The 26,092-nt window shown below is 43.1% G+C and overlaps 1 protein-coding gene, 1 non-coding gene and 1 pseudogene across 5 annotated transcripts in view; 1 reads left to right on the forward strand and 2 right to left on the reverse strand.

Annotated features, from left to right (window-relative positions):
* Positions 1-1,347: 1,347 nt before the first annotated feature.
* Positions 1,348-26,092, reverse strand: part of LOC125367945 (zinc finger protein 568-like) — a 28,483-nt gene continuing 3,738 nt past the window's right edge. The window contains exons 2-9 of one of the 4 annotated variants that reach the window (XM_048368695.1): positions 25,864-25,919; positions 24,701-24,827; positions 22,647-22,742; positions 9,772-9,821; positions 8,528-8,651; positions 7,292-7,384; positions 3,532-3,567; positions 1,348-3,016 (exon numbers count right to left, since the gene is read on the reverse strand). In XM_048368695.1, coding sequence (XP_048224652.1) covers positions 1,617-3,016; positions 3,532-3,567; positions 7,292-7,384; positions 8,528-8,651; positions 9,772-9,821; positions 22,647-22,742; positions 24,701-24,827; positions 25,864-25,919 — 1,982 coding nt within the window. In that variant the 3' untranslated portion in view covers positions 1,348-1,616. Of the gene's footprint in view, positions 3,041-3,531; positions 3,568-7,291; positions 7,385-8,527; positions 8,652-9,390; positions 9,745-9,771; positions 9,822-22,646; positions 22,743-24,700; positions 24,828-25,863; positions 25,920-26,092 lie in introns of those variants that run through there. The other 3 variants (XM_048368694.1, XM_048368696.1, XM_048368697.1) reach the window with 3 other exon arrangements.
* LOC125367955 lies at positions 17,888-18,743 on the reverse strand (annotated as a pseudogene).
* On the forward strand, positions 19,080-19,170 carry LOC125339161. Its single transcript, XR_007208449.1, has one exon. It is a non-coding gene; the product is annotated as a small nucleolar RNA SNORD88 (small nucleolar RNA).

The raw sequence follows: 26,092 nt of genomic DNA on the forward strand, positions 1-26,092 counted from the left end.
ACAGCGCAGCTTCTGGCCTTTTCTATATCAGTGATGCTGAGGAATCGAACCCAGGGCTCCATGTATACGAGGCAAGCACTTCTGCCACTAGGCCATATTCCCAGCTCAGGGCTATGCATCTTTATAACTGTGAATACATGGTGTAGTTTCTCAACCAGTTGCTTTGTATCTCATGCTTTATTCAACAAAATAACACTTTCCCAGGATTTTAGATATACAGTAAGAAGGATATAAAATGTACTATAAAATTATGGGTGTAAAATACATCCTATAACTTACTAGATCAAAACTGAATACATGTGTATGAAAAATTTTTAACTCGTAACTTTCCACTGTCCCTGGCTTCTTTTTGCTCAAGGCTAGCACTCAGTGACTTGAGCCATAGCGCCACTTCTGGCTTTTTCTATATATGTGGTGCTGAGGAATCAAACCCAGGGCTATGTGTATGAGACGAGCACTTTACCACTAGGCCATATTCCCAGCCCTATGCTGATATTTGAACTCAGGAGTCACTGTGTAGTGCAGACTGTAACATGTGAATCTAGGGGGAAAGCTTTAATGTGTCTCTAGAAGGAATTACATAAGTCAAAAAAGAGTGGGTGCCTATAATCCTACCTACTCAAGAGGCTGAGATCTCTATCTGACCTAGGGAAGGGAAAGAAAAACAGGGTATAAGATACCACAAGAAATGTACACACTGCCCTACTATGTAACTGTACCCTTTTTGCACAACAACTTGTCAAAAAAGTTGTGTTCAATTAATAAATAAATTAAATTTAAAAAAAGAGGCTGAGATCTGAGGATCAATCAAGGGTAGAAGCTAGCCATCCCGGGCAGTGCATAAGACCTCCCCAATTAACCTTAAGCAGCAAGAGTTGAAGCTACAGCTTAAGAGGTAGGATGTTAGCTTTGAGCAAAAAAGCTTGGGCACAGTGCCTAGGTCCCGAGTTCAAGCCCCATGACTGGCACACAAAGAAAAAGATGATGCAAGAGGCCCCCAAATAGTCACTAGACATAGGTCTTCCTAATAGCAGCTTTCCTCTGGCACACTGTCACTACTAGCCAGACCTTTTCTAAAGTGTTAGGTGTATTTAATCCCCACGGTATCTCAAAACTTGTTGCATTTTAACATTAACATAACCTTTCTCAAATAGACTGAATTGCTAGACAATGGTAATCCTAACTACTCAGAAGGCTGAGATCTGAGGACAGCAGTTCAAGGCCAGCACAGGAGAGAAAGTCCACAAGACCCTTCTCTACAACAAACTACTCAGAAGTAGTACTATAACTCAAGCAGTAGAGTGCAAGCCTTGCGTGCAAAGAGGCTCAGGAACAGTGCCCAGGCCCTGAATGCAAGTTCTAAGACTGGCAAGAATAAAACAGAACACTGTTAGCAGGTGAGTAACCCTGATGTTGAGATGCCCTGAAGGTTCATTTCTCTAATTTTAAGTTCTCTGAGGTTGACTTGGTTCTAAGACACCAAAAAGGCATGCCCACTTTTTCTTACTTCATGAATTTTCTAGCATTTTACCAATTGATTTCTGATGCCTAATTCTGGAAGAACTTAGTTATATAATTTCACCATAGGTGTTACATCAAAACCGGGCTTTTTCCCTTTAATCACTCCTCTGTCCTGCATGAATTCTTTGATGCTGACTGAGGTGAGAGCCACGAATAAAGGCCTTCCCACACTGCTTACACTCATAGGGTTTCTCACCAGTGTGAATTTTCTGGTGTCGATTAAGTTCTGAGCCCCGCCCAAAGGCCTTCCCACACTCCTTACATTCATAGGGCCTCTCACCAGTGTGGCTTCTCTCGTGATGGGTAAGTTCTGATCTTCGAATGAAAGCCTTTCCACATTCCTTACACTTGTGGGGTCTGTCACCAGTGTGAACTTTTTGATGTCTCACTAGTTCTGTGCTACATGTGAAGGCCTTTCCACATTCCTTACATTTGTAGGGCTTCTCCCCAGCGTGAGCTCTTTGGTGGCGAGTCAGTTCCGAGCCACGCCGGAAGGCACTCCCACACTGCTTACACTTGTAGGGCTTCTCCCCCGTGTGAACACTCTGATGCCGCAGGAGGTGGGAGTCAGAGATGAACCCTTTCCCACACTCCTTACACTTGTGGGGTTTCTCACCCGTGTGAATCCTCTGGTGCAGACTCAGTTGGGAGGCACAGCTGTACACATTGCCACACTCCTTGCACTCATAGCGCTTCTCCCCAGTGTGAGTGATCTGATGGAGACTAAGCTGTGTGTCATAGCGAAAGGCTTTCCCGCATTCCTTACACTTATAGGGCTTCTCACCTGTATGGATAGTCTGGTGTCGGAGAAGGTGCGAGGGGCGGGTAAAGGCCTTCCCACACTCCTTACACTCAAAGCACTTCTCATCTGTGTGGACTCTGTGGTGAAGGTTCAGTTGGGCTTTAGAGGAAAACGCCTTCCCACACTCCTGACATCTGAAGGGTTTCTCACCTGCATGCATCTTTTGGTGCTGTCTAAGTTGTGAGGTAGAATGAAAGGCTTTCCCACACTCCTTACACTTATGAGCTTTAGCATGGTCTGGGGCCCCTTTCTTATGTTCAGTGCCCTTTTTGCTTCTATGAACTCTCTGGTGCTTAATCAAGCTGGACTCACTATCAAAGATTTTCCCACACTCTTGGCATTCACAGTCCTTTTCCTTACCACAAGTTCTCCCATGCAGAATGGGATGGGACTGGCTCCTGACAGCTTTCTGACACTTGGTGCGTTCACAGGATTTCTCTCCAGTATGATGTGTCGGAGGGCCTTTCGGGGTTGAATGCTGAGTAGAAGCGGGCCTTTCTGCCGAAGTTTTCCCTGGCTGTTGCAGGTGTCCCTCCCGAGGCTCCGCTCGATTCTCCAGCTCCAATCGACCTGGGAGCCTGCTGCCGTCGAGGTAGGAGTGTGTATGTTTTTTTGTTGTTAGAGTAAACCATTGCAAGTGGAAAGAACTGTCCTTTGGAGATATATTCTTGGTTACCCTTCTAGATTCACAGTCTGAAAGAAAGCAGAGGTATTTTCCTATTTCAGGAGAAAACATTTTTAGTTAGAAATGACAACTAGCTGAGCAGCAGTGGTTCATGTCAGCCACTCAGGTTTGCAGTTTGAAGCCAGCTGAGACACATTTCACGTTCCAATTGACCAACAAAAAACCTGGGCTGGAGCTGTGGCTCAAGTGGTTGAATACCAGATATGAGCAAGAAAGCCCAGTTGAGGCCCCTAAGTTCAAGTCTTGGTACTGGTACCAAAATAAAGATAGTGAAAATTTAAACTACTATTCACGGGCTGGGAATATGGCCTAGTGGCAAGAGTGCTTGCCTCGTATACATGAAGCCCTGGGTTCAATTCCCCAGCACCACATATATAGAAAATGGCCAGAAGTGGCGCTATGGCTCAAGTGGCAGAGTGCTAGCTTGGAGCAAAAAGAAGCCAGGGACAGTGCTCAGGCCCTGAGTCCAAGCTCCAGCACTGGCCAAAAAAATAAATAAATAAAAATAAACTACTATTCATACTTGTTGCAATTTCTAGGGGAAAGAGAATGAGAGCTCCTAAAGGAAGGTAGAGAGTCACAATCAGAAATTTGTCCAAAATACAATGTCCAGAAACCACCTTTGCTAAATAAGACATTACAACCAACAACAAAATCAAATATCTAGTCTTAAAAAATAACCAAATTTTGACTATCTGCCTATATATTATCATCTTATACTATTAGCTCTGCTGCTGTCCAAATACACACCCTCAACAGATCAAGTCACTGCTCAAAATCCTTCTCATTCAGTTAAGTCAAAGTGAATGGCGCCAGCCACACAAACCTGTGCTGCACCACCTTTCTGCCTTTGCCACCCGAACAACTGTGAATGTCTCCAGCTCTCTTAGAACCCTTAGAACCTTAGAACCCTTAGAACCTGCTGGTGTCACTACGAGGTTAATGTGGATCACTCCATTGCTATCTTCTTACCTTTATTCAGAAGCCATTGTTGAAACACAAGTTTCAGAACAGTAACCTCACCATTCCATGCCATTTTTTGGTAGCATGTCATCTTACCTATTTTCCAATATTTTCAAAGTTTTACAAAATTCAGATAAAAAACTGTACAGCAAACTTGCCACAGGAAATGTCTAGCTCTAATTTCCTCATTCCCTATTTCTGTCAATCTATCTTATAGACATCTTTGTATATCACTTCTTACTCAACACTTGTTTACTTTTTTTTTGGTGTACTGGTCTCTCATTGTACACACATAACTAATAATAAGTACTGATATGAAAACAATGCACATCTTACCTGTTCTCTAAGAAGCCTTCTCACCGATGCTGGTGACTCACACCTGTAATCCTAGCTATTCAGGAGGCTGGGATCTGAGGATCATGGTTCAAAGCTAGTCCAGGGCAAGAAAGTTCAAGACTCTTATCTCCAATAAACTACTCAGAAAAACCCAGAAGTGGAGCTGTGGCTCAAGTGGTAGAGCACAAGCCTAGGACTAGCAAAGAAAGCTCTTTCTCCAGCCTGCTTTCCTCACAGCTGGGGTGCAGCACTCTCACCTCCCCAAGGCTCACCTTATAGCCCCAGCTTTATGCCAATGGTTTCTCTCTCTTGGATCCTTCCAGATTTCTATGAATGCTCTATTCTAGAATTTCTGCAGTATCCCTCTTCATTCTCAATACCTTAGTTTTTGGTAAAGTGTCCTGGTCTTTAAATCTTTTGCTGAATTCTAATATTGCTTAAAACTTTCAGCTTATCTGGGCTGGGAATGTGGCTCAGTGGTGGAGTGCTTGCCTAGCATGCATTAGCTTGCTTAGCCCTGGGTTCAATTCCTCAGTACCACATAAGCAGAAAAGGCCAGAAGTGGTGCTGTGGTTCAAGTGGTAGAGTGCTAGCCTTAAGCAAAAGCAGCTTAGGGCAGTGCCCAGGCAGAGTTCAAACTCCAAGACAACAACAACAAATTCAGCTTATCTATTTTTTTCCAAATGACTAAGAACTAGCACGATGATTTCATCCATGATGATATAAGCACTAGAGTAAAGGTAACCATGTGAAAGTTAGCTGGGTCCAGTGGTGATCACCTGTAGTCCCAGCTACATTCAGCAGAACGCATGGCCTTACTGCTGAATTATAGCAAACATTTAAAATAAACAATAGTCCAGGCACCAGAGACCTATGCCTATAGCTTCTTAGGAGGCTGAGATCTGAGGATTGTGGTTCAAAGCCAGCCCTCTGATAAACTACTAAGAGAAAGCTGGAAATGGCTCAAGTGGTAGAGTGCTAACCTTGAACACAAAGAAGCTCAGGGACAGTGCCAGGCCCTGAGTCCAAGCACTAGGACCAGAAAAAAAGAAAAAGCACACATACATACACACTCTTCAAAATGTCAGAAAGGCTAAAGGGTAAAGAACATTTTCAAATGGTTCAGAGGTTAATAGTACCCAGGTGCAGAGACACCAGAAGGACTTAACTCAGCATTTCCTATAATGGGAACAAGAACTCTGTCTTCCCTTTCTCTATATATACTAAGATTATTTTTTTCAGTCATGGGGCTTGAACTCTGAACTTGGGCACTGTCCCTGAGCTCTTCAGCTGTTTAATTAGATAAAGAATCTCACAGACTTCTCTACCTTGATTGGCTTTGAACTTTGATCCTCAGATCTCAGCCTCCTGAGTTGCTAGGATTACAGGCATGAGCCACCTGGCGCCCAGCTATACTAAGATATTTTATCCCACAACACAAAGGCATAACCAAATCAGGTACAATTTATTCTAGAAATGCAAGGTTGGTTTAACATTGAAGACTTTACCAGTACTACACGTGTCCTTTTATATAATTTAATAGAAGAAAGAACAAACTACAGGGTGTCTTGGATTTAGAGAAAGCAATTACTCAAAGTATCATGAAGATGGGAAAATGACCAAAGGGGTGACTGATCAAGATGTATTGTATTCAGAAAGATTATGAAACCATGAAATCGTGGGATGCTGGTGGTTCACACTTGTAATTCTAGTTACTCAGCAAATCTGAGGATTACAGTTCAAACCCACTCTGGGCAGGAAAGCCCATGAGACTCTTATTTCCAATGAACTAACAATCTGGAAGTATAGTTGTAGCTCAAATGGCAGAAAGCCAGGCATGAGCAAAAGTTCAGGGATAGCACCCAGCTCTGGGTTCAACAACTAAGGCCAACATAACAAAATCAAATATCCAGCAACTAACAGATAATGTGCTATATTCACATTATCCAACACTATTTAATAAAAATCATCCTATAAAGTGGAAGAAGCTAGTTGCAAAATGCCTACTAGATATCATTAAGAAATGCTCTTGGGGGCTGGGAATATGGCCTAGTGGCAAGAGTGCTTGCCTCCTACACATGAAGCTCTAGGTTCAATTCCCCAGCACCACATATATGGAAAACGGCCAGAAGGGGCACTGTGGCTCAGGTGGCAGAGTGCTAGCCTTGAGCGGGAAGAAGCCAGGGATGGTGCTCAGGCCCTGAGTCCAAGGCCCAGGACTGGCCAAAAAAAAAAAAAAAAGAAATGCTCTAGGGGCTGGGGATATGGCCTAGTGGCAAGAGTGCTTAACTCGTATACATGAAGCCCCGGGTTTGATCCCCCAGCACCACATACATAGAAAATGGCCAGAAGTGGCGCTGTGGCTCAAGTGGCAGAGTGCTAGCTTTGAGCAAAAAGAAGCCAGGACAGTGCTCAGGCCCTGAGTCCAAGGTCCAGGACTGGCAAAAAAAAAAAAAAAAAAAGAAATGCTCCAAACAGGCACATCAATATTTAGAGAAAGCAGATTGTTCTGGGCGCTGGTGGCTCACGCCTGTATTCCTAGCAAAAGCTGAGATCTGAGGATAAAATTTCAAATCCAGCCTGGGCAGAAATGTCCATGAGACTCTTATCTCCACTTAATTGCCATGAAGCTACTTTTAAAAGTTGGACGTGATGGCTCATGCTTGTGGTTCAAGAGCAAAAACTTAGACCTCTTAACTAAAAGCTGGATGTGCTAGAGCCTTGCCTGCCTAGCAAGCAGGAGTTACAAAATCAAAAGAAAACTGAACTCAAAGTACAAGTGAAAGGGCTGTCGCAGTGGAAGTAAAAGAGCATTTCCTCTCTGAAGTGAGAGGGCAATTGAAACAGTAGCATGCCAGTGGTAATTGGATAAGTTTAAGCACTTTCTTCCTCCTAGCTCAGGCTGTTCTATCACAGAAGTGTTGCTTTCTTACAATCTGGCTGAGTGACAGCCATGGTATCACCCAATATTATTCACTACTCACCTGGATGCCACACTGTTGTCTTCCTAATAACCATCCAGGCCTCTTTCCCCTGCTCCAATAAGGAGATCACACGTGGCTTAATATCAGAAAGTCCTGTTCAAGAAAAGAGGAGATATTATGGATATCAGATAAAAACCAGTGATAGGGCTGGGAATGTGGCTAAATAGTTGAGTGCTTGCCAAAGTCCTGGGCTCAATTCCTCAGTACCACATAAAGAGAAAAAGCCAAAAGTGGATCTGTGGCTGAAGTGGCAGAGTGCTAGCCTAGAGCAAAAGAAGCTCAGGGACAGTGCCCAGGCCCTGAATTCAAGCCACAGGACTGGCCAAAAGAATGAAGAAAATCAGTGAGAGAAGCAAGTAGAAAAAGGAGGGGAGCTGGTGGCTCATGCCTGTAATACAAGCTACTCATGAGACTTGAGATCTGAGGATTATAGTTCCAAGCCAGCCTTTCTAGTCTGTGAGACACTCTTTTCTCCAAATAAAACTGGAAGTGGAGCTGTGGCTCAAGTAGAGCACCAAGCCTTGAGCAAGAAATCTCAAGGGCAATGCCCAGGCCCTGAGTTTAATACCCAGGATGGGCACAGAAAAGAAAGGCGGGGCATAAAGATCAAAAGAATGAGGAAGCCCACTTACAACTCCAGAAACTGTTCTTTGTGTAAAAGGGACTCAAATTTTTTCTTTGGAAAGCAAGAACGATTCAGCTAGGTACTTAAAAGTCAAAATAAAGGCTGGGCAATGGTAGCTCATTGCCTGTAGTCCTAGCTATTTAGGAGGCTGAGATCCAAGGTTTGTGGTTCAAAGACAGCCAGGGTAAGTCCTGTGAGACTCTAATCTCCAATTTCAGAAGTGCAGCTGTCACTCAAAGTGTGGAGTGCTAGCTAGCCTTGAGCAAAATCGCTTGGCTACAGTGCCCAGGCCCTGAGTTCAAGCACACACAAAAAGTCAAAATTAAAAATTATGAAAAAGCATAAGGGCTGGGAATATGGCCTAGTGGCAAGAGTGCTTGCCTCCTACACATGAAGCTCTCGGTTCAATTCCCCAGCACCACATATATGGAAAACGGCCAGAAGGGGCGCTGTGGCTCAGGTGGCAGAGTGCTAGCCTTGAGCTGGACGAAGCCAGGGATGGTGCTCAGGCCCGGAGTCCAAGGCCCAGGACTGGCAAAAAAAAAAAAAGCATAAGAAACAAAAATTCTAGAGGCCATTTATGACTTTTGAGGGGTTATAGGTAAACTTACCCAATGAGGCCAGGTTGTTGTAGTTATCTAGCATTACATCTCGATACAAATCTTTCTGAATAGAGTTTAAGTGTTCCCATTCCAGTTGAGAGAAGTAAATGACCACATCATTGAATCTCAAGCCCTTAAATCACAAACAAACACACCCTTTGTGAAATCAATGGACTAAGAAATGTTTTAGTTGTATGACAAAAAAATGGAGGCTATTCAGCAGGGGCTCCAGAACCAGGGTCTGCTGGCCCTCAACAAAGATGGATCAGCAGAAATGGGGCCAGGGATAAGTGCCCATCTGGGTCTTGAGTACATGTAACACCCAGGTCCAAACAAACAGTGTAAATAATCAGTGTTATTTAGTTAATGCATTCAGTTAATACGAAGTATAGAACATAAATTTCCACTGTCTCCTATTTTCTCATCCCAAAGTATTTTATAAAAGTCTGTCACTGAAAAGGAATGTAACTTAGGCTCAACAAAATAAAAGTCAACAAAACCTCCAGTCCCAAATCCCATTCATTTTTCTGTATCACCACCACTGGGGATGTAGCTCAATGGTAAAGTGCTTGCCAAGCACACGAAATGACTACTAATATCTCTTAAGGGATTGTTATGTGGATTAAACAAGACTGCACATGGAAAGACGTTCACACCACAGAGGTTCAAAGTGAATGCTACATCAGTTAGTTTTTCTACTACAGTATGATCTTACTCAGAAAACAGTCACATACCCATTTATATTTAAAAATATTAATAGTGAATAAGATTTAGATGATGGTACCATGAGTGACCTTAGTGATCCTACTTTTGAAAATTTATAAGAGTCCTATATTCAATCATTAGAAAGAAAGCAATTAGGTTATTTCTACCTTGGGAAAAATATTTAGAGCTCAAGCAGGCAGGCAGGCATTCCAGGCTGTTAGAAATTTGTAAGCAAAAAGGCTACTTCAGTGACCCTAGAAGGGACAACAAAGAGATTAGTGAGACTGGAGTGGATAACCCTACTGAGCTGTTAAGTCCCCACCAATCACAGGGTAGGTCATGACTGAGAATGAACATCAGGGAAGTGCAAGTTCTAGATCACAAAACACAGTATGTGCAGTGCAACCCTGAACTGGTTTGAGACGCCATAAATTTGGCTTCTTCAACTCTTCTGCCAAATCACCGATGTACATTCTGGGTAGCTCTGGAATTTGACAGGGCTCTGAAAATCAAGAAGCCCCTTTCAAGAAATAGTGAATGCAACTTACGTTCACCATGACTTCAAATACACAGTACTTCTTGTCTCTTCTTCTGGACTCTTAAGGAAAGAAAAAGGTAGAAAATGGTTAAGAAACTACAAGCCAACAATTCATTCTTGTGGCCCAGTCAAGGCACAGGGCTGAACAAACAACACTCACCCTAGACATGGAGAGATGCCAAGGAAAGCCGTTTGTGTCTACAAAGTAAAAAAGGTGACCGTAGGGGCCCAGATCAAAGCCCTGGCAAAGACTCTCAGACCACAGCCGCCTTTCTTTGCTGAAGAGCCTGACTCCAGGTGCTTGCAGCACAAAGCATCTTGCTTCTCTGGCTCCAAGACACAGCAATGGCTGAGTTGATGTGTTTGTCCCTTCAGGCCCAGGCACCTCCATGAGCCTAAAGCCCAGTGGCTGCATGGTAAAGTGGTGGCATGGGCTCCCCAGGACAGCTCCTAGCCTTGGTTCTAGCACCCCTCATGGAACACCATTCACTGCACTGGACACACTGTGGCAGCAGCTGTGGTCATTCCAGCTGGGCTTGAACATAAAGTGAGATATAGACCAAGTAACAGAGGGTACCCTGAATCTTCCTCACTTGCCAAAGGCACAGTCTGTGAGGCAGCCAGTGTGTGCAATTGGAGCCAACATCCACCATGGCCCCACAGCACTGACCACCAGACACACCATCCACATCTGGGGAGATCCGTGGGGCTTTCTACCACATAACAGGCCTCAGCTGCACACCCTAGACCTGCAAATATGCCCCCAGCTGGCTCCCGGCCCCTCTCCTTTGATGCTTTCCTTCCATCCTGAGGTGCAGTGTGACACGTACACCTTACCCAAGGCCACAGGCCCTTCCTGGGCACAAACTATGCAGCACTTGAGACCAGAGCCCAGACAAGGCCAACTGCAGGGGTTTGTGCTAGGGATTTATTCATCCCCCAATCCTGTGCCATGGTGCACGTACTGGTGATTTAGCTGAGTCTTAGCTTTTTTCTGAATAATGATTATTCAGTTTTTATCCTGGGGCAAGATACTTTTAATGAATTTCATCTAACATAAGCCTCAACAAATACAGGCAATGGGCATGAATCAGTTTCATCTGTGACTATAGATATAAAAATTCTAAATAAAAGGCTTCTTTCACTAATGTACACATTTTATACAATGAATGTCAAGATTTCTTAGCTGGAAGAATATTTTGAAATCTAGGGACAAAATACCTGGTATGAACAAACAAAAGCAGCACAAAGAAATTCCTTTATCAGTGGTGGTGGTTCACACCTGTAATCCTATCTACACAGGAGGCTGGGACCTGAGGATTGAGGTTCAAGGCCAGCCCGGGCAGGAAAGGCCATGAGACTCTTAGCTCCAATAAACCACCAGAAAACTGGAGTGGTGCTGTGGCTCAAGTGGTAGAGCGCTAACCTTGAGCTGAAGAGCTCAGGGGCAGTGCCCAGGCTCTGAGTTCAAACCCCACGATAGACAAAAAGAAAAAAGAAATTCATGTATCAAGTGATAAGGTGGATGACATGGCAGAGAGAGTGAAGCCCCAATCTAGAAGTGCTTCCTCCCATGGCAATAGAGACTTGGCTATTAGGCTTCAGCAAGGAGCTGGAGATGGACGCTTACCCTAAGTTGGTCCTAGGTCCCTTGCAAGAGGAAGGCAAGACAGTTGGAATCAGAGCTGTGATAACACAATAACCAGCTCTGCAGAGGGAGAAAGGGGCTGTGAGTAAAGGAATAAAACAGCTGGAGAAAATCCATTCTCTCCGAGAGCCTATAGAAAGAATGCAGCTCTCCCAACACCTACTTATTTGGGACTTCTGACAAACAACTCTCCTTTAAAAAAAACAAAAAACTCTTTTGAAAACAGCCTACACTATAATGGGAACATTTCCACCCATTCTGACAGGCCCCAGAATGAGGAAGCCTCCCCTTAAGAGTGGGAAGGGATGTAATTATCTGCCATTCATCAGAAAGGCACCTTGATAAGCAAGTCCTCCTTCTCTCCCTCCCTCCCGGCCTTACTAGTATCCTGAAATTCCCATTCCTTCTGGGAATTAAAGAAGAAAATTATAATTAATTCTCTTGTTCCAGTGGGGTTGATACACACATTCCCAAGTGGTTCAGTGCCCACCCCGACACACTGTAATAGTAGAAAGAACTGTTCACATGTGCTTGTTCTTAGATTTATCAGATATTACACCTGCCACTTTTGACTATCTCATGTTCACTACCATATCTCATATTTATTCCTTATCATTTCAAAAGAAGCCCAAGCATGTTACTCCACTAGTAAACATGACTGTGCATCTCAAGTAAAGGGCATTTTCTTACCACATACTACTAAAAAAAAAAAAAATCCCAAATCAGGAAATATAATACACAGAAATATGGCAATCACAGTACATTTTTACATTGTAAAACATACCCCTATATCCTGAAACAACAGAATACCTATAAACATGAAACACAGAACAATCATACACAGTAAAATGCAGTACACCAAATATAATGAAATGCAGTATGTCTTCAAATCATAAAACACAGTAAAGGCTGGGAATGTGGCTTAGTGGTAGAGTGCTTGCCTAGCATGCACAAAGCCCTGGGTTCGATTCCTCAGTACCACATAAACAGAAAAAGCTGGAAGTGGCACTGTGGCTCAAGTGGTAGAGTGCTAGCCTTGAGCAAACAGACTCAGGGACAGTGGCCAGGCCCTGAGTTCAAGACCCAGGACTGGCAAAAATAAAACCTAGTACGTCCATATATGATGTGTCCCTACACATTATAAAACAAATTACAAAGAAATTTGATGAAACACAGTGCATTCATCTGTCATTAACAAGTACACACATCTTTTTTTTTTTTTTTTGGCCAGTCCTGGGGCTTGGACTCAGGGCCTGAGCACTGTCCCTGGCTTCTTCTTGCTCAAGGCTAGCACTCTGCCACTTGAACCACAGCGCCACTTCTGGCCATTTTCTGTATATGTGGTGCTGGGGAATCGAACCCAGGACCTCATGTATATGAGGCAAGCACTCTTGCCACTAGGCCATATCCCCAGCCCCAAGTACACACATCTACACTGAAACACAGTGTACCATTAAAGCACACGGAAATATGATAAACAGTACACCCACTTATGATGAAACATAGTAGATCCGTAAATTATAAAACAAGTTATACTCAAGTCAAGAAATAAAATGTGCCCACCTATCATGAAACAAGCCAGGCTAAGAAACAAGGAGACATCATCTCAAAACAAATCAAAACCACACCCAGAAAGTAACATTTCACAAAGATTCCCAGGCTAATGCCTATGTGTGCTGGGGCCTCTCCATTCCATTAAAGGGCATCATCAGGGGCAAGGAGCAACTGTGAAATAGGACACCAGTCACAAGTCCAACCCTCTGCCATCTGCACTGAGCTGCTCACTGAGCATTTCAGAAAATGGCTCTGTATGTTGCTCGCCATGTTAAATTTAGTGAGAGAACAAGCAGCGGGTGGTTACATGAGAGCACTAAGATGCTCATGGCAGCCCTTAGCCGGGCCCCAGAAGCAGCTGCTGAGGCTTTGCCGTGGCTTTTGCACTGGCATTCTGCCCTCAGCCTGGTGCAGCTGACACCCATCTGTATTTGCTCACATACAGAGCCATCAGATGAAATGACCACTGTGGCTAATGTCACCACAGCTTGCAAGCTGAGGGAATGAAACTATGAAGACAGAACAAACAGCACCAAAAGTCAACAGCTCTCATAAGCTCTTATTTTACCCAGTGAATCCTATCTTTGGCAGCTATTCCAGAGAAATGAAAACTTTTCTAGGGGCTGGGAATATGGCCTAGTGGCAAGAGTGCTTGCCTCATATACATAAAGCCCTGGATTCGATTCCCCAGCACCACATATATAGAAAATGGCCAGAGGTGGTGCTGTGGCTCAAGTGGCAGAGTGCTAGCCTTGAGCAAAAAAAAGAAGCCAGGGACAGTGCTCAGGCCCTGAGTCTAAGACCCAGGACTGGCAAAAAAACAACAACAACAAAAAAAAACTTTTCTACACAAAAATTTGTACACAGATGTTCCTGGTAGCTTTCTATGAAACTCTACACCTGTACATAAGCAGGTGAATGTACATGTAAATTGTGGTACCGTTATCTAGAAATTAAAAAAAAATTCTGAAATGTGGGTAAAACATTATCTGAGCAAATGAAGCCAGAAACACAAGATGTGGCAGAATTCCACAGCCTTGGAATTCTAGAACAGGAAAACTTGTCTAGCCAGCTGGAAGTCAGGGAACTCTCTGAAAGTCTGGAAACACAGATCTGAGAAGCAGATATAGAGGCATACATGTATATAAATATTTATCAAGAATTTTTATTAAACAAGACTTTACCTTACCTAAATGCTTCCCTTTAGAAAGGGAAGTGGAAGGGCTGGGGATGAGGCGTAGTGGTAGAGAGCTTGCCTAGCATGCATGAAGCTCTGGGTTTGATTCCTCAGTACCATGTACTCAGAAAAAGCCGGAAGTAGGGCTGAAGAGCTCAGGGACAGCACCCAGGCCCAAGTTCAAGACCTGGGACTGGGGAGGAAAAAAAGAAAAGGGAAGTGAAAAAAAGAAAAAGCCTTTTGTCATAAAGGAAGTGGGTAAGGAAGTTTTAGAAACCGAGATGGCAAAGGAAACGATGGGCTGTACACAGCTTGACATGTGGACTAATAAGGGTCCCCACACCCACTTCAGAGCAAGCCAGCATTTAGGGTTCTGCTCTCCAGCCTGGTATGTGCAGACCTATCATTTTTTGTCCCAACAAGTAAAATGGTGAAGAACCAACAAGCCTTCTTAGGTTCATCCCAATCGCAAGAGCAAACCATTGTCCCCCAAACCTGAAAGATGGACAGACTCACAATACCACTTCAGTGCCTTCCACAGAAGTGCCTTCCACAGGACAACCTGCTTGTCTCAGGATAACTTTTAACTTCCTCTGAGCCTAACCTAAAGGTTTTTAGGGATGTTAACCTAGGGCCCAACTGACCAGCAGCTCTTCTTGTCCATCATCCTGTCCCATTTGGGAGTAAAAATTAACGTACTGACAAGAGTTGAAGGAAAACAGATGACAAGGTTCTGTCCAAAGTAACCTACAATAAGAATAAGTGAATTAAGTGGGAAAGAAGCCTAATATTAAAAAAAAAAAAATCAAACCTGGGCCTCACACACGGTTGGCAGATATGCTCTGCCACTGAGCTACACTGCTAGACAGGCTGGTTTTTTGGTTTTTGTTTTTTTTTTGGCTAGTCCTGGGGCCTGGGCATTGTCCCAGAGCTTCTTTTTGTTCAAGGCTACCAGCTCTACCACTTGAGCTACAGCACCAGCCTTTTCTGTTTATGTGATGCAGAAGAAGTGAGCCCAGGGCTCCATGCATGCAAGGGGCACTCTACCACTAAGCCACATTTCCAACCCTCAGGCTGATTTTTGAATGATCATCCATCTTTGCATTTCAATAGTCTCATTTGGTAGTGGCACTTTTTACCACTTGAGTCACAGCACCACTCTGGGCTTTTTCTGTGTATGTGGTACTAAGTAATCCAACCCAGGGGATTCATGCATGCCAGGTAAGTACCCTACCACTGAGCCACATTCCCAGCCGGCACATATTTTTTATTTTATTTTCTTGCCAGCCTTTTCTTTCGAGCCTCGGACTCGGCCTGAGCACTGTCCCTGGCTTCCTTTTTGCTCAAGGCTAGCACTCTACCACTTGAGCCACAGTGCCTCTTCCAGCCTTTTCTGTTTATGTGGGGCTGAGGAATTGAACCCAAGGCTTCATGCATGCAAGGTGAGCACTCCACTGCTAAGCCATATTCCCAGCCCCATATATTCTTTTTTTTTATGAAGACATTTTTATTTGCTTTGATGGCACCCAAAATAGATGAACTGAATCTTTAATAGATGTATACAATAATAAGAAGCACAAGCAAAAATGCCTTCATGCTCATCATTCTTGTACTCAGGCAGATGGCAGAAATGGAGCCCATATATTCTTTTAAAGTAAGTTACTGAAGTTAGTTTTCTGGCATTCTGTTGGAAGATTTTTGCATATGTACTCCCAAGGGAACCATGAAGTTTTCTTGTAGTGTCTGCCTGATTTGGCTCGGGTTAATGCTGGTCTCCCAGGACAAGTTAGGAAGCATTTCTCTTTAATTTTGGGAGTCTGAGAAAGATTAGTATTTTTTCCTTGTTCCTTTAGTTTATAGTTGGGAGGGAAAGTACACACTGAGTATTATGTGTATTTAACTTTTCATACTCCTCAGGGGTTACTGAATTCTACTTTAAGGGTTGAGACTATTTACTTAGGACTTGTCCAGATTATGCCTGCAAGGTATATATTCCATGTTCTGTGACAAAGGTTTCTTTAAATCTCTGGTCTGAGGTTATTCCTTTCCACTTTAAAGTATAATTTCACTACATCAAGACTTCAAATTATTTCCCCCCCCAAAAAAAAGTACTTTAAATCCCAATCCATTCTAGATGCATACATGATTTCTGAAGAGAAGCCCGATGTAATTTTTTTTTTTTGCAGGGGGTTGGGGGTGGGGTTGATTTTGGAGCCTGAGCGCTTCAGCTCAAGGCTAGTGTTCTACCAGTTGAGCCAAAGTGTCACTTCTGGTTTTCTGGTCCTCACAGTCTTCTGGTCATTAATTGGAGAGTCTCATGGACTTTCATGCTTGGGCTGGCTTTGAACCATGATCCTCAGATCTCAGCCTCCTAAGTAGCCAGATGACAGGCGTGGGTAACTGGTGCCCTGCTCCCAATGTAATCCTTAACTTTCTCTATACTACTCAAGCAAATGTCAAACTAGGAATTCTAATGAGGTGCCCTGGAAAGAGTCTGAGGTAAAAGTATGTTCACAGTAATGTTGATTTCTTTCTTTTCCCACTCACTCTCTCCTGAGTATACAAAGAGATTTCTGAGTCTATGTGAATGTGACATTGCTACAGACTGAATGGAGACAGTACACAGCCAGCTATCTCTCACTTAAGTCACTGTCACTAAAGGTATTTGTAAAATGGTATGTTCCTCACTTATTAAATATTTTCAGAATTTATTTTTCATAAAAGTGTCTATCTACATATGTAAAGAGTATATTGGTTTTCTAAGAAAACATTTAAAAATGGTTTCCAGCTTTAGACCTGCTTTTGCAACATGCTCTGTTGTCTTAGGTCTGCTTCGGTGGAGCAAGCTGAAGATGAGATGGAAGTTTATGGAAAGACACCCTGGGGAGAGCTTTTGGGAATCTCACCAGTAAGGAAATGAAGGAAGCAGAATGAGATGGGAGAAAAATTAAACTGTAATGCAACCTCAATTCCTCAGTGAGTTCTAACCTTGGGAGGCCTCAGAGCAGAGGCAGCCAGGCCAGAATGCCCTCGAGAAGACAATGCAACCTTGCCCAGAGCAGGTCCCTTCATCCACAGCCATTCCTGGAGAGGAGCCTGCGGTGAGCCATCAGCTGTCAGGATCTGCAGCAGTTGGTAGTACAGTGCTAGGGTCTGAAAGGAGGCATCTTGGCACCTGTGAGGCATACGTGCCCCCAAAGTGCCTCCCATGATGAGGCTGAAATTAGTCATAGACACTTTGGCCTGACATCATATCCTCATTTTATTCCACCATGCCACCACTGGTGTTTTACTATGGGTTCCCAGGTCGCTTTTGGAAACTGACTTACAAGTTTGAAGTCTACCAGAAACTCTCCAGGAAGCACTTCATGTGTGTCCATGTGGAGAGGGGTGTTTTATGCCTCAATGTGTTCCTTACCAGTAATCTCAGTTACCTAGATCTACATTATGACTCATTAACATAGGGAAAATGAATGTAGAGACCAAAAAATTTGCCTGCTCATTTAGTCAGTATAACCTTACTAGCCTTCAAATTCAGTTTATTTTCAGCATTTGATCCCACTCAAGAAGCACAATCAATCCTACTGGATTGCATTTAGCCTCAACTTCTAGAACTGACAATTTTATGATACTGGAGTTACCCACCTTATTTACTCACATCTTAGGCACTCCAATAAAGTCTGTTTTTCCAAACTGATCTTACTAAGTTTTCACTTTACTGGGCTGCCATTAAGGCATTTTAAGAAAACTAAGGGTTGAATTAAGTAGAAAGTAGTCTTCCCTCATTTAGTATACTTGGTATTTCTCCTGTATGGCTTCTCTTATATAGAGAGAGGAATGCTCTTTGAGAAAAGGCTTCCCCGCACAAAAGGCTTCTCTCCCGTGAATTCTCATGTGTGCAATGTGTAACAAGCACAGAGAGAAGGCTTTTGCACACTTACTACATTTACAGGGCTTCTCCCGTGTGACATCTCTCATGAAGAGTAAGGGAGGAGCCTCAAGAGAAGGCTTTACCACATTTATTACATTTAAATGGCTTCTCTTCTTTGTGAGTGTTTTCATGTTCAAGGAGATTTCTGTCTCTGAAAGCTTTTCCACAATGATTACAATGATAGGGTTTCTCTCTAGTATGAATCTTCTCATGTTCAGTGAGATTTGATTTCTGACTAAATGCTTTCCCACATACTGTACATGCAGAGGGTTTCTTGCCAGTATGAATTCGCTGGTGTCTAATGAGGTTTGACATCTGAATAAAAGCTTTCCCATACCAATTGCATTCATAAGGTTTCTCTCCAGTATGTTCTTATGTGTAGGAAGGTTTCTTTTTTTTTGGCTGAATGCTTTTCCACATTCATTACATTCATAGGGCTTCTCAGCTGTATGATTTCTCATATGTACAGCAAGGGATGAACTCTGACAGAAGGCTTTCCAGTATTCACTACATACATAGGGTTTCTCCTCTTTGTGACTTCTCATATGAATAATAAATATAGAGCAGTGAGGAAAGGCCTTTCCCCATTTATTACACTTGTAAGGTTTCTCCTGGGGCGAGGAATATGGTCTAGTGGTAGAGTGCTTGGCTTGCATACATTAAGCCCTGAGTTCAATTGCTTAGCACCACATATATAGAAAAAGCCAGAGAATGGGCTGGGAATATGACCTAGTGGTAAAGTGCTCGCCTCGTATACATGAAGCCCTGGGTTCGATTCCTCAGCACCACATATATAGAAAAAAGCCGGAAGTGGCGCTGTGGCTCAAGAGGTGGAGTACTAGCCTTGAGCCAAAAGAAGCCAGGGACAGTGCTCAGGTCCTGAGTCCACGCCCCAGGACTGGCAACAAACGCAAAAACAAAAAAAAAACCAAAACAACAACAAAAAGCCAGAGGTGGTGCTGTGGCTCAAGTGGCAGAGTGCTAGCCTTGAGCAAAAAGAAGCCAGGGACACCCCTGTGATGTTCAGCACTGGGCTCTGATAGCAAACTGAGGACATTGTGCCTCCCGGGACCTTTGACACCTGGGCCCTGAGGGGCCCTTGCTCGAGCGGGAGAGTCAGGATGCTGTGCTTTCCCTGCATCCCATCAATCTCTCTTCTGCTCTCCTTCCTGCCTATAGATGTGCCTCCAGAGGGCCAGGCCCCACAATCTGCCAGCTCTTTCTGGACCTCTTGATCCTGCCCTAAGGCAAGTGGGGCCATGGGTGCCCATCCACATGGGCCACCAAACATGCAACACTTCCAGCAGAGCCCCAGTGAGCTTGGATCCTGTCCATGCCAGGACACCATCTTCAGTGACCACTGAAAGATGCTGCATGCTTGGCACCAGCAAGGAATCCTTACAGTACCAAGCTGCCCTTCCTTCCTTGGGTCACGTGGAAGGGATGTCCAGCTGCCCATGACAGTGCCTACTCAGGACAGCACCCTCAGGACCCAACCTGGCTGGCTGTGACAGCTAGGTAAAGGCCCTGTCCCCTTGTTCCTCTGGAAAAGAAAAAAAAAAAAGAATCCAGGGACAATGCTCAGGGCCTGAATTCAAGCCCCAGGACTGGGGGAAAAAAAAAAAAAGTTTCTCCCCTGTGTGACTTCTCTTATGGAGAGTGACATAACATTGGAAAAAAAAGCTCTACCACATTCATTACATGCATAAGAATTTTCTCCAATATGAATTTTCTCATGCTCGATAATATTTTGATTCTGGCTGAATGATTTCTTACATTGTTTACACACATAAGGTTTCTCTCCAGTATGAGTTCTTTCATGTTTCAATGAGATTTGATTTCTCACTAAAAGTTTTTCAACAATCCTTAAACCTATGGGTTTCTCTCCAGTATGTATTCTCTGGTGTCTACTGAAGTTTAACATTTGAATGAAAGCCTTTCCAAACACATTACATTTATATGGCTTCTCCCCAGTATGAGTTTTCTGATGTGTAATGAGATTTTCCTTCCTGCAGAAGGCTTTTCCAAATTCCTTACATTCATAAGTCTTTTCTCCAGCATAAATTCTCTCATGTCTGATGAGGTCAAATTTATGGCTAAAGTCCTCTCCACAATGATTCCATTGTTAGGTTACAACATAGGATGAGTATTGATAAAATGCTTTCCCCATACTCTCTACCTTCATGATTTTCCTTTTAACTGAGTCTAAATTTTGCTCCAAACACTTAAGTGAGTCACATTTAGAGAAATTTTGTTACAAGGTAACAATATCTGAGATCAGAGGAAATATTTTTACATACAATAACATTTTCACTTTTCTTGGGGTGATGTGACTTTTCTCACAAGTGTTTCTTCCTGTTGCTTCTTGACCTGTTCATCAACTTCCCAAAGTTCTAAAATAGAGGACCAGAAATTATTACTTGTGAATTATTCTAACACTATCCTACTTCTTGTCAGGCCATTGGAGGGCTCACAGGTGCCAAGAGTAAACCACCAGATGTCAGGCCGCTGGAGGGTTCACAGGTGCCGGGAATAAACCACCTCCCTATGGGGAGACACCATCTGCATCAGCCGTTCCTAGAAGCATGAGCCCTGAGACCAATTGGAATCACCCAGACTTGTAGAATAAGCTATGTGCTAACTTCCACCGCTGACCAAAACACCCTTTGCCCCTGCCATATAAACCCTGCCTGAGCCAGGCCCAGGCACAACCTCTCTGATCCTGACCAGAGGAGCACCCGGGAGTATACCCCAATAAACTCTCTTTCAATCACCTCTGCTTCACCCTTCGAGCTCTCTCCTTGCCTAGAACCTTTCACTTCTAACATCTCAGAAACTTTCTAATGTTGGGTTTAATGTGTTGTTGGCTTGAATCAACAGGTAAAGAAAGAAAACTAAAGTACAAACATCCTTATTTCCAAAGATTTGAGATGTTAGCTACTGAAAGACAACCTTCTGGAGATAAAATTGACATTCACAGATGAAAGTAGCATTGACTGAATTTAAGTGTCCATGTACACTGAATAAGTTAGCAAAATTAACAGGATCAAAATGAAAGAATATGGAATCAAATGGAAATGGAGTAAAGTTGAACACTCTGGTTAAACAAAGAGGACTGAATGCATATTTATTCTCCTCCTAGAAAGAATAAAAGATCAAACCTGTAAGACAAAGGAGACATGAGTTTTTGCAAAGGCAAAGAAGAGATTTCATAATCAATATGCAAGATGATAAGCTGAGATTATAAACACTAGGTCCTCAAAAGGTAAGAAAAAGATGTGAAGAGTATTTTACCACTAGGCCATATTCCCAGCCCCGCCCCCCAAAAACACCTTTTCATTAAAAGTAAAAGACAACTAAACAGCCGCAGAATATACAAACCAAAATTGAAATGACCAAAGTAGGTTCTCAAGAAACTCAAGACAGTAAGTGCAGGAAACAGAGTTCTCTAAAATTAAGGCTTACCTCTGCAATGGGATCTAGATATGTTGAGACTAATGGCAGAAACATAATGGGACATATGTAACCCGTTATGATAAATGGTAGGGCTCAAGCAAGGAGACTCAAAGAAACCTTATTCATGTAAAACACCACTGCCACAGGAGGCCAGAGATCTGAAGATCACAGTCCAAAGCCTGCCTGAGCAGAAAAGTCCATGTGACTCTTATATCCAATAAACCACTCAGAAAAAGCTGGAAGTGGCGCTGTGGTTCAAGTGCTAGAGCCCTAGCCTTGAGGAAAGAGAGGCTCAGGATCAGAATCCAGGGCCTGAGTTCAAGCCCCAAGACTGGCAAGAAAAAAGGATAAGCAATGACAAAAAAGCAACTAGCATCAACTCTACACACTGGCACAATAAGCAAAAAACAGAGTCCACAGGCTGGGAAGGTGGCCTAGTGGTAGAGTGCTTGCCTACCATGCATGAAGCCCTGCGTTCGATTCCTCAGCACCACATAAACAGAAAAGGCTGGGAGTGGCGCTGTGGCTTGAGGTAGAGTGCTAGCCTTGAGCAAAAAAGAAAAAAAGAAGCCAGGGACAGTGCTCAGGCCCTGAGTCCAAGCCTCAGGATTGGCCAAAAAAAAAAGAAAATTAAACTTAATGGCTGGGGATATAGCCTAGTGGCAAGAGTGCCTGCCTTGTACACATGAAGCCCTGGGTTCGATTCCCCAGCACCAAATATATAGAAAATAGCCAGAAGTGGCTGTGGTTCAAGTGGTAGAGTGCTAGCCTTGAGCAAAAAGAAGCCAGGGACAGTGCTCAGGCCCTGAGTCCAAGGCCCAGGACAGGCCAAGGAAAAGTAAATAAAGAAAATTAAACTCAAACCTTAAAGGGGAGAAGTAAGGCACGGGATCAAAGAGGAACAATGACCCTGAAGGTCATTAGGGAAGGTTGGCATCCTGAAATCCATGCCGCATTGGCCCTCTTAAATTTCAAGAAAGAAAGATAGCTCCAACAAAAGAGTAATAAATACCTGAAATGCCATAATATGCCAAGGCATTCATGCGCTGTCTCTCTAGCGAACCCTCAGTGAACATGCCACATGGTTTTCTCATTAAGGGCTGCTTTCCATATATTCACCTGGAGAATGTCTCCAAAACATCTCTTCTTCCATCACCCATGGCTCCTCCTCTTGTTCTAGCTTGAAGATCACATCTGGCTTGGTGACTTGACAACCTAGTATAGGAAATAGCAAAGGATCAGGATGTTGATCCTCCCCTATTTTTCACTGGCATCAATTAGCTGTACAAGGAGCTTTCATTATGACTGGTCATGTAGCATGAATGTTCCTTAGTAAGACTCACCCTCTCTATCACTCTACAACATGCCTCTTGCCCACCCAATTTCAACAAGCTTCACTGGTCTATTTCCACACAGGTATATATATTTTTTAATTTAATTTATTTATTAATTGAACACAAAAATTTTTTGACAAGGTGTTGTGCAAAAAGGGTACAGTTACATAGTAGGGCAGTGTGTACATTTCTTCTGATATCTTACGTCCTGTTTTTCTATCTCTTCTCTAGGTCAGGTAGACATATATACAATATACAATGTATCAAGAACATATACAGTAGCCACATGGCCAAGCCCAAGATAATTCGCCTAGGGCTTTAAATGTAATGTGGACATTAGACAATATGTCAACAGTACTCTTATATGAACGTACATACATAGCTTTTGAGCTATTGTATTCCACTGAGAGGTCAATTTTTGACATTTATATGTTGAGTAGTTGTTTGGTTTTAGTTACATAATGTTGGGTCGCTGACCCAATCATGTGGGAAATACCATTTGACAAGTAGTTTTTGGTTTCACAGACCTGGTCTCTACTGTCTCTCCGTCTCCCTTTCTTAACAGTCATGTATCAGGGAGATCATGCCCCTCTGTTTTCTGTGTTCTAGGCTTGTCTCGCTCAACATTATTTGTTCGAGTTCTGACCATTTCCCTGCGAATAACAATATTTCACCATTCCTAATCGCTATGTAGTATTCCATTGTATAAAGGTACCCTATTTTTTGGATCCATTCATCTGTGGAGGGGCATCTGGGTTGTTTCCATATTTTGGCTATTGTGAATTGTGCCGCGATAAACATGGAAGTACAAATGTCTTTTATCTTGGGACTTGCTGTTTAGGATAGATGCCTAGGAGTGGTATGGCTGGGTCATAGGGTAGGTCTATATTGAGCTTTTTGAGAAACCTCCATACTGTTCTCCAAAGTGGTTGTACTAATTTGCACTCCCACCAACAACGGAGGAGGGTTCCTCTTTCCCCGCACCCCCTCCAGCATTTGTTGTTGCCTGGGTTCAGAGTATAGGCCATTCTAACTGGGGTAAGGTGGTATCTCAGGGTTGTTTTTATTTGCATTTCCTTTACTACCAGGGATGTTGAACATTTCCTCATATGTTTCTTTGCCATTTTTATTTCTTCTCTTGTGAAGTCTCTCTTTAGCTCCTTTGCCCATTTCCTAATTGGTTTATTGGGCTTGGAGGGGCTTAGTTTTTTGAGTTCTCTGTAGATGACAGATATTAGGCCTTTGTCTGTTGCTGTGCTGGTAAAGATCCTTTCCCATATGGTTGGCTGTCTTTCTGTTTTGGTGGCTATGTCCTTAACCGTGCAGAAACTTTTTAATTTGTAGTAGTCCCATTTGTCGAGTCTCTCCCCTATTTGTTGTGCCCCTGGGACTATATTCAGGAAGTTCCTTCCTGCCACACAGGTATATTAAGTATTCTGACCCTATCAGCCCTCCTTACTCCCTGTATGCTCACCCCCAACAAGACTATTTCACATTTCTGTCTTTGTGTGTATGTTACTTTTAAAGAGACCTCATTGTGGTTACTTCACAAATGCCTATGTATATGTAGTATTTTAACTTTCCCACTTTCCCACTTTCCCACCACTACAAAAATAAGAACTTGGATGATAATGCTGGAGACAATGACACAGACCCTAGGCTGGGTCCCTGGTGCCTTTAGAGTTTGTGAAAGATGAGGATAAAGGAATTTCCACAGTAACCAAGACAATTAGTTTCTACCCTCAAGATCTGAGTGCAGTACAATGGTATGGGAAGTCAAAGCCCTTCCACACAGCAGGAAAGAAAAGGGATTGCTGTTAACTGCAAAACTACCCTTACCCACTGTGACTAGATTCCTATATGTCTCCAACATCACATCTCGGTACAAGTTCCTCTGAGCAGGTTTCATCTGCTGCCATTCCTCCTGGGAGAGGTCCACAGCCACATCCTGAAATGCCACTGTTTTCTGTGAAAACACAAGCCCAGTTAATTATTAATTATTATTTAATTAACTATTAATTGATTTATATTAGTATAACTTAGTTCAACTTGTATCAAAATATGAAACTGGGGGCAAGGAATGTGGCTTGGTGGTAGGAGAGCTTTCCTAGCATGCAAGAGGCCCTGGTTCGATTCCTTGGAACCACATAAACCTAAAATAAAAGGAAAAATAACCAATAAAATTATTTTTCCAGGGGCTGGGGATATGGCCTAGTGGCAAGAGTGCTTGCCTTGTATACATGAGGCCCTGGGTTCAATTCCCCAGCACCACATATACAGAAAACGGCCAGAAGCGGTGCTGTGGCTCAAGTGGCAGAGTGCTAGCCTTGAGCAAAAAAAAGAAGCCAGGGACAGTGCTCAGGCCCTGATTCCAAGGCCCAGGACTGGCAAAAAAAAAAAAAAATTTCCAAATGTGAAATTGTAGAAATATCTAAGACCATTTGAAAAATACATGTCACAGTCATCTAGATAATTTTCATTTTTGGCTAATACTGACTACCTTTCTTTACATAATGTTAAGTTTTTTTTCCCCTGATAAGAAGTGTAAATTATAAAATGAACTTTGTATCCCAGTTTGCTTTCATTTTCTAGATAATATTCAACTCTGAGCCTGAATAACCTGAATAGTCCTTTATGTACTTATGTCTTCATAACCATATCTCATTTTTCCCCTGGCTCTGATTCTCTGTATTTTCTCTCACTTCTACTCATGGACTTAGTTTGACAGCATACTGTACTGTATAATAATGCAGGAAATAGGGGGCTGGGGATATAGCCTAGCGGCAAGAATGCCTGCCTCGGATACACGAGGCCCTAGGTTCGATTCCCCAGCACCACATATACAGAAAACGGCCAGAAGCGGCGCTGTGGCTCAAGTGGCAGAGTGCTAGCCTTGAGCGGGAAGAAGCCAGGGACAGTGCTCAGGCCCTGAGACCAAGGCCCAGGACTGGCCAAAAAATAATAATAATAATGCAGGAAATAAGTGAATGACTAAAACCTACAAGAGAGCTGGTAGTATCTTCTTCCTTGGAATGTGCAGAATCCTGCAGACACCAAGCTGAGGAAAGACAAAACAGATTTGCTTTAGAGTTCCAGAAAAAGAAGTATGGAAATCTTCAGTACCAAGTGGCTGTAAGGGCCCTTATGAACAAATGATCAAGACCATTAGAAATGTTAAGCATTATCATTTACCTACAGACACACCGGTCACCAAATTTAATTACATGAGGT

The sequence above is a fragment of the Perognathus longimembris genome, chromosome 20 (genome assembly GCF_023159225.1).
Source record: "Perognathus longimembris pacificus isolate PPM17 chromosome 20, ASM2315922v1, whole genome shotgun sequence".
Lineage (NCBI taxonomy): Eukaryota > Metazoa > Chordata > Mammalia > Rodentia > Heteromyidae > Perognathus > Perognathus longimembris.